The sequence below is a fragment of the Macadamia integrifolia genome, unplaced genomic scaffold (assembly GCF_013358625.1).
Source record: "Macadamia integrifolia cultivar HAES 741 unplaced genomic scaffold, SCU_Mint_v3 scaffold3137, whole genome shotgun sequence".
NCBI lineage: Eukaryota > Viridiplantae > Streptophyta > Magnoliopsida > Proteales > Proteaceae > Macadamia > Macadamia integrifolia.
Window position 1 is genome coordinate 1 of NW_024869236.1, and position 8,021 is coordinate 8,021.

An 8,021-nucleotide genomic window follows, 5' to 3' on the forward strand; every position below is an offset into this window, starting at 1 on the left:
AACACGTATTGTCCGTTTTTTTTTTTTCCCCCGTTTTTACCGTATTTTTGATCGTCCCGTTTTGATCCGTTTAAAACATGCCCGTACCGAACAATGTTTTTTTGCCGTTCCCGTTTTTAACTAACAGAGGCTCCAATATCGTTATTTATTTATTTTTTTTTTGAATTTTCTTTAAATGCATTAGTATTGAGTCACTTAAAGACATTGTTTTTTTTTTTTTTTTTTTTATTATTATTATTATTATTCTTATTATTATTCTTATTATTATTATTATTATTATTATTATTATTATTATTATTATTTTGTCTCATCCATCATCACGAGTTTAGTAATCTATTTTTTTGACCGGTATTGGATTGGTATTAGTCTTAATCGATACTAATTCAGATCGGTAACGATCCCAATGTTATATTCCCATTAGGAATGGAAAACACATGGTTTTAGGGATTAAAAAACTAATAAAATTATTGAAACTATATCGTTCTCAACCAATACTAATACAAATGACTCAACTTGGACAATCCAATACCAGCTACTTGAACCATGTCCTTCATTTGTGCCATCCTTCCATAGTGTCCTTTTTTAACCAATCAATTTGAATTTTTTTTTTAATAAAGTACAATTGAAAAGGTGGGGTAATCAGTGTATTTAAAAAGAACATGGGAGAAAAAGATGTAAAAATCCAAAAGCAGAGGGATATTAGAAAAAAAGTAAAAAGTAGGGAGTTTTAATAAATATAGGGTAGGTGCAGGGGAGTGATAGTAAATTCCCGAAATATCAATATATACCTTATTCTACCCCCCCCCCCAAAAAAAAAGAAGTATACCATACAAACAATTGGGCTAATAGGTTGGGACAAGTTGGGCGCTTGTCGGGCTTACACCTTGCCTGGGAATGACAGATTATAAAGGGGTTGAGCTTGAGCCAGACATGTTTAATAATTGGGTAGGTCTTGATCGGGCTTTAGGCAGCTTTAAACGGGCAGGCTCGGTTGGGCTTGTCGAGCTAGGCCTAAAATTCACACCCCCTAGCTACCATAAATGATTTCCTATTCAAAACTAAGAATAGGGAAAAAGAATGCTACCTGCTTGTGTGCCTCTACGCCTAGACACATGTGAGCACAAAAAGACTGTGCTGCCCCATACTCTGAAGATGCCTTTGTGCGGCCTCCTATTTGCCTGCACGCTAGTGTAGTGGCCACACAAGTAGGTAGGGTTCTTACCCATTAAAAAAAGACATTCTCCCTACATTTGTATCAGGGTTTAAAAACATTGAAATCGGGATCTAGATCAGACCCGATTGATTATGATCTAAATGGATCACAATAGATCAAAATCAATTAGAAATAGGTTAGAATCAACCCATAAATGCCCAAACCCTAACTTGGGAGAAAGAACACTACACTATTGGTGTAGGCGGACATCAGCGCACATGCCAATAAGAGGGCTCACATAAGCATGGGGGGGGGGGACGTGGTCTTTTTGCACTAGCATGTGTCGAGGCATGAGACATGGAAGCAAGTAGCTTTATTTTTCCCTTTACGTACAATGATCAGCCGAGCTAAATTGGCTAAGATTGGAATTGACATATCCAAGTAATTTTATCTTGGATTTTAAAACGTAATTGGAATCGTGCATCAACAATATTTCTCATGTGACAAATTTAGGTGGTTCATCCACTTCTATTAATAATATTGATATGCAATAAGTGGGCTGATTTTTCTCTCTGAATTTTTAGAATACTCCCAAATTTATTCTTAAGTTTCTACAAATAAAAAAAAAAAAATTATAACTTCACTACTTTTATTCTTTCTTTCATTTGTCAATATATTTTCATTCGAGAGGGTTGGATATGCAGTATAGTATTAGCTCTCAGTAAGTTAGTGGTAAACATCAATCATAGGGCTAGACACAGAAGGACAAGGGGGTCTTTTCCAAAGGGGGAGAAAGAGGATGACATGTTGGGCACCCTGGTGGTGTGCCCAACTTTTTATCCCTATTTTCATATATCTTCATCTTCCTCTTTTTTCTTTCCTTTCATTTTTAGTTAGATGAATATATAATATATTAAAATAGAAGTAAAGGAAACACAACACAAGCCATAAAGGCAAATAAGAGAAGAAGCCCTGACTCAAGTAACTAAAAACAAACAATACCAAAGGGGGATACATTATAACCCCAAGAGGGGGGAAGGGGGAGGGGGGAGGGGGGAAGGGGAGGAGACAAAACGATCTCAAAAAGGGGGATACAACAAAACATGAGGGGAGGGGAAAAACAAAAGGAAAAGATGGAGGGAGGGGGAGGGGGGGGAAAGGAAGGGTGGGGAGCAATAAGAGCAAGATGCATATTCCTGCTTTAAACTGGGCACACTACAACATTATGATGGATTTTATTTTGAATCTCAATTGTGATAATGTCCAAATTTGCTCCTATTTTGATTTTCGAAGAATTGAATCTCTAACAACATGCAATTTGTTTCCAACATCCTTCATAGTCATCCGAGCTCTCGGTGATGGGTTAGAACATGAGAGGCCGATTTGAATTATAGGAACCAAGCTTTCTCTTATTTTTTGTCCAGCATTAATGCCACTTCTACTCCCTTCATGGACAATTGGTGATTCTTCCCTATAATTTCTGGTCTCTTCTTCTTCCAGGAACAATAAAGGATCTGCAATCTCCATCAGTCGTTCAGGCCATGCTGCTGCTGCATATTCATGGAGACTTCGACCATCTTTAAACATGTCATCAATGGGACTTTTTCCTGTGAACATCTCCAGTAATATGACCCCATAGCTGAATGCATCACCAAGTATGGACACTTGGACACCCATACCGTACTCTATAATTCATTAGCAATCTACCTCATCAGATTACATCATATAAATCTTTTAGTGATCAAAGACTGATCACGCATCACATTATATATATATATATATATACCAAAAGAAACAACATATGGAAGTTAAATAAATTTTAAAAAGAACTATATATAATTGAGAAGAAACGCATACCTGGAGGAACGTACCCAATTGATCCTTTTATCCCAATTGATGTGCTTTGATTGTTGGATCTTTCAGAAAGAAATCGTGCTAGTCCAAAATCACCAACATGGGCAGTCATATCTTTGTCAAGAAGCACATTGCTTGGCTTTAAATCACAATGAACAATAGGTGTTTCACAATCAAAATGAAGATATTCCAAGGCAGCAGCTACTTCGATGGCTATGTTTAACCTTTGAATAAGGTCTAGACCCTTTATCTGCTCAGTTCTTGGATGCAACCACTCGTCTAGGCTCCCATTGGGCATGAACTCATAAACTAGAGCATTGAATTCATTCCTTTCAAAATCAATACTTGAGCATGCTGTCAATATCTTGACAAGATTACGATGCCGAATGTTTTTCAAGGTCTCGCATTCAGCTGTAAAACTTTTAGAAGCTCCTCGTTGCTGAAGGTTGAATACTTTCACAGCAACTACTTCTTCACTTTCTCGTAAAACAGCTTTATACACAGAACCAAAGCTACCAATACCAACCAAATTATCCAATGAAAATCCATTAGTTGATCTAAATAGCTCTAAGTAAGAGAGACGAAATTGCCAATCGTTATGAGAAGGTTCAGCAAAAGCTCTCTTCCTTGGGCGTCTCATCCAAAAGAATATGCCGACGAAACATGAAATGACAACAACAATCGTCAAAATCACAACAGAAATTATGATTTTCATACTTAATGCAGAAACCTTCCCTTCTTTATGAGGTGTTTCTTTGGAGCATGTAGGTAATTGCAGTTCTGGTATACCACCACAAAGACCCTAGTTTCCAATGACTGAAATGGCACTTACATTTGCAAAGATCCCTTGTTTTGGTACTTCACCCTCAAAATCATTGAAAGAGAGATTGAGTCTCTCCAAGGATGAAAATTTCCCAAGATACTGTGGAATCACCCCGGATAGCTTATTGCATGAAAGATCCACAACTTTTAGTGCCCTTAAATTCTCAAAGGAAAGAGGTAATGATCCTTGAAAGGAGTTACCGGCCATATATAGGAGTTCCAAGCTAACACAACTACCAAGTGTGTTTGGTATTTCACCTGAAAAATTGTTCTTAGCGATTACCAACTCCCCAAGATCTTTCAAGTTACCCACTTCTAATGGTAATGAACCAGTCAAAGAATTACGTCCCACAACAAATGAAATAGAAAGGGAAGGAATACCTATAACTTCTTTTGGAATAGTACCATTTAGTTTATTATAAGAGAAGTCCAATTCTAGCAAACTTTGACAATTTCCAAGACTGGCAGGTATGTTTCCTTCCAAGTTATTCTCCGACATGAAGACTCCAATTAGTTGGGTCAAGTTGCCCAGGGAGGAAGGAATTGGACCTGACAATCTGTTGGAAGCCAAATTGAATTTCTCTAATTTCTGAAGCTTCCCCCAAGCAACTGGAATACTACCACTAAACATGTTGTCCTCCATGCCAAGTAGTGTCAGACTGACAAGGTTACCAATCCCCTCAGGAATGCTTCCATGAATCAGGTTTGAACCCATGGAGAATATACTGAGCTGAGTCGGGAGATTGGATATGGAATCAGGCAATTTGCCTCCTAGACGATTGAGAGCTATACCCAACCTTTGCAGATTTGTACAATTATTTAAAAAGGGGAGGAAGTTCAGATCACTGGATTGCCCACTTCCGAGATGATTGTGAATAAAATTAAGCAGACTTAAACGTTTTAAGCTCCCTAGATTCCTAGGCACAGGACCAGTAATATGGTTCCTAAAGAAATCAATCATTTCAAGCCCAGAAGCATTTGACAAGGACACAAGAATGGATCCCATAAAATTGTTTGAACCCCCAAGAAATATCTGATGGTTAGGGAGAGTGAGGCCTACGTCGATCGGAAGGCTACCCTTCAAACGATTTTGTGTGACAGAGAAGTAATAAATGGAGGAGATATTGTAAAGGGACTATGGGATTTTACCAGAGAGATCATTGCAACAAACTTGAAATCGTCTTAAGCAACATAGCCTTCCAATGTCATCAGGTATGCTTCCTTGGAAACTATTTTCTGCAAGAGAGAGATTGAATAGAGATGAAAAATTCCCTATCCATGGTGGGATGCTTCCCGTAAGAGAGTTAATTGCAAGGCCGAAAGAATGTATCTTGGAGAGTGAACTAAGTTGGTCTGGGATGTACCGTAAGATGTTGTTGTGGGATAAATTAAGGGTTCTGAGGTTCATGCAGTGAGAGAGATTGGAAGGAATATTGCCTCCTATGAAATTGAATGCCATACTGATATCTTGTAAGCGTGTCAAACGACCGATTTCTTGAGGAATCTCGCCATGGAAGCCATTATTTTGCTGGTTGATAGCAGAAAGGAAAGTAAGATTTCCAATGTAAGGAGATAAAGTTCCAGCTAACCTTTGAGATTCCAAGTTGACAAGTGTGACTCTTTGGTTTGCAGGGGGGTTGCATGTGACTCTTGTCCACTTACAGAAATGGAGAGAATGGTTCCAGGATTTCATGATGTGAAGTGGGTCTTGAGCTATTACATCCTTGAAAGCTAGTAAAGCCAGGAGATCAGAGTGGTTTCCAAGGTCGGAGGTGGCGGATGAGAGGTATGAGAGGTGAATGTAAGATTTCCTATTAGGTGGGCTAGCATAGTCAAAGATTTGTTTCTAAAATCGATTTGGTAGTGTTGACTAAAGACGGAGTAAGCAGAAAGAATCCAATATTATTGGCAAGTGATCTCTATGGAGATATTGGATTCTATTAACACACCTTAATGGTATGAAATATTTATTACTATGTGTGGACCTAAGGTATTGTTTCCTTAATGGGGAGGAAACCCTAATTTTATTGCAGGTTTGGTCCCTACCCTCACCCCTGTATATAGTTATCACTGACCCATTAAGTGAAACTAACGACCAAAAGCAAAAGGGAAAGAGGGTAGACCAGACCAACATTGATCGTGTTGTACGAGGAGCATATAAGAAAACATTGAGGAATTCTTATTCTTCAGCCATGGATTCAGGTTTGCCTAAAACTTGTCTTTGTAGTGTTTGTCGTGCATGCTTATCGATCTTCATGAATTGTTTCGTATTTATTTTCTTTCAATGGTATCAGAGCTTCGTTCATGAAAAATCGATCGGCTGTACCACCAATAATAAAAAATCAATTTCTTCTCCTCGAGTCGTTTTGTTTTGAAGAAACAAGAAAAATAATATATTATTACTAAAGGACAAAACTTACAAAGTCAAATTAAAAAAAAAAAAGTGATAAAGTAAGCCCAAACGGCGTACTTCTTTTCGTTTGGTTGTTTTTTTGAAAAAAAAAAGGGCCAACAGTTGTAAATCAATTAAAACCCAATAAAGGCTATAGGAGTTTGTAAGACAATCGTGCGGCCACCCCAGGGTTGGAACCATGGATGGGAACAATCCTCTACCGCTCTTGATGGGGAGCCATATGAATCTCATCCCTTTAATCACGCTCTGATCGCATGGCTACATCTCTTCAACCAAACATAGGCCTCTTGTCATAAGTCAAGGATACAAAGGTACGAGCCAATAGTTCAATTAAGGTCCTAAGGTGATCGGATACTAGCTCGGTTCTTGTTGGGATGGGTTATATAGTTTATAACTTTTGAGCCTTTGGGCTCAAGCCCAACATTGAGTTAAGTTTGTTCCTTAAGTTTGGGCTGGTGGACTCAAGCCCAATATATATATATATATATTATTTAAAGAGTTCAACTTATTATTATGGTTCAAAGAATTGAACCAAGTGATTTTACTTCATTACCCTTAAGCTTTTAAGTCACAATAATTGGGTTTTTTATTGGACTTGGACTGGATCCATATGGTTTGACTTAATTTTATATTTTATATTTAGAAACTTAATGGGCCAAGCCCATGTCCAGATTTGTTTAAGTGTAATGGGTTTAAAAGCTCAAAGGCATTATCTCAAATGAGATAGAATGAACCGACACAATTCGAACCGGCTAAATCAGACCCAATCCAGTGAATCAGTCAATAGGTGAACCAAATTAGATTAGAAATCAAGTTAACACAAACGGATTCGTGATACGGAAGCTATCTCCAAAAGAGAGTATTGTATTACTTTGGGACGAAAAAAAGTATTATGTCAAGTTGACTAAAAAAAACAAGGGAAGGGGGGTTTTAAGAAATTGTTGTTTTGTGATGACTTCATAAGAGGTAAGATTGTAAGGACAAAGCCTTGTCACCAATTTAACTAGAGTACAACGGTAAGAGTTGTATTAATAGATAAATTAAAAAAAAAAAAAAAGAGTTTGGTCATGGGTGACAATAGACCCAAACTTGGTTATATCAATTCATTTCCTTTTAAATCCTTTAAAGTAATGGGTTGGGCCTTATTTATTTCATAAAAAAAAATAATAATAACATAAAGTTTATTGTTTCATTTAAACTGTTATGGGCTTAGACCCATAAGCATGATCTATTAGTATATATATATATATATATATCAAATGGGATTTGTAAAGTGGGCTCTCTTATGTTTTTAAAATCCCGTTCTGTTTAAATTTATGGTTCATACTAAAGTTTTTAAACAGTCATCACTAAGGTATTGTCTTGATTCGAACCAGTTTTGATCCGATTCAAAATGAAATGGTTTATTGACTCTTATGATGGGTATTTATTGTGCCACTTGAGAAGACGGAATACTGTCACACCTGAGATTACAAAATCTATAATCCCGTTATATTTTGTAGGATAAAATTTTGTCCTACTACAGTTGCTAGATAAATCTAATATTGTCTATGTATTGATTTATTTATATGGCATAAACTTGTTGTTTTGTGATTTTCTTGAACCAACCCCGGTTATTTTGATGGGTTCTTCAATACTATATTGTCTGTGACATCTGGTCTATAGTCTATTTATGATAAAGGTAATTTTAATGAAAATGTATTGAAATAAATGAGTCTTTTTTGTAATGATCAGTCTTCAAATAATGTCCAATGAAGTTTTTCATATTTAAAACAATTA

General features: G+C 36.8%; 2 protein-coding genes across 3 annotated transcripts; both read right to left on the minus strand.

Annotated features, from left to right (window-relative positions):
• Nucleotides 1-2,297: 2,297 nt before the first annotated feature.
• Nucleotides 2,298-4,317, minus strand: LOC122067812 (probable LRR receptor-like serine/threonine-protein kinase At3g47570). Of its 2 annotated transcripts, none has more exons than XM_042631656.1 (2): nt 3,011-4,317; nt 2,298-2,760 (listed from the first exon to the last, which is right to left on the minus strand). In XM_042631656.1, the coding sequence occupies exons 1-2, from the start codon at nt 3,720-3,722 to the stop codon at nt 2,429-2,431; spliced, it is 1,044 nt and encodes a 347-aa protein (XP_042487590.1). In that variant the 5' UTR covers nt 3,723-4,317; the 3' UTR covers nt 2,298-2,428. The 2 variants fall into 2 exon arrangements, with proteins under 2 accessions (XP_042487590.1, XP_042487589.1); XM_042631655.1 differs by having other exon boundaries at nt 2,303-2,838; nt 3,011-4,315.
• Nucleotides 3,810-4,835, minus strand: LOC122067813 (putative receptor-like protein kinase At3g47110). The gene has a single exon (XM_042631657.1). The coding sequence runs from the start codon at nt 4,833-4,835 to the stop codon at nt 3,810-3,812; it is 1,026 nt and encodes a 341-aa protein (XP_042487591.1).
• Nucleotides 4,836-8,021: the final 3,186 nt, after the last annotated feature.

Bases quoted from the DNA above. Each gene is read 5' to 3' on its own strand.
- LOC122067812 (XM_042631655.1), bottom strand. From the start codon at position 3,722: ATGAAAATCATAATTTCTGTTGTGATTTTGACGATTGTTGTTGTCATT. The intron at 2,839-3,010 runs GTATGCGTTTCT...AATGAATTATAG, and splicing joins AATTGGGTACGTTCCTCCAG to AGTACGGTATGGGTGTCCAA.
- LOC122067813 (XM_042631657.1), bottom strand. From the start codon at position 4,835: ATGGGATCCATTCTTGTGTCCTTGTCAAATGCTTCTGGGCTTGAAATG.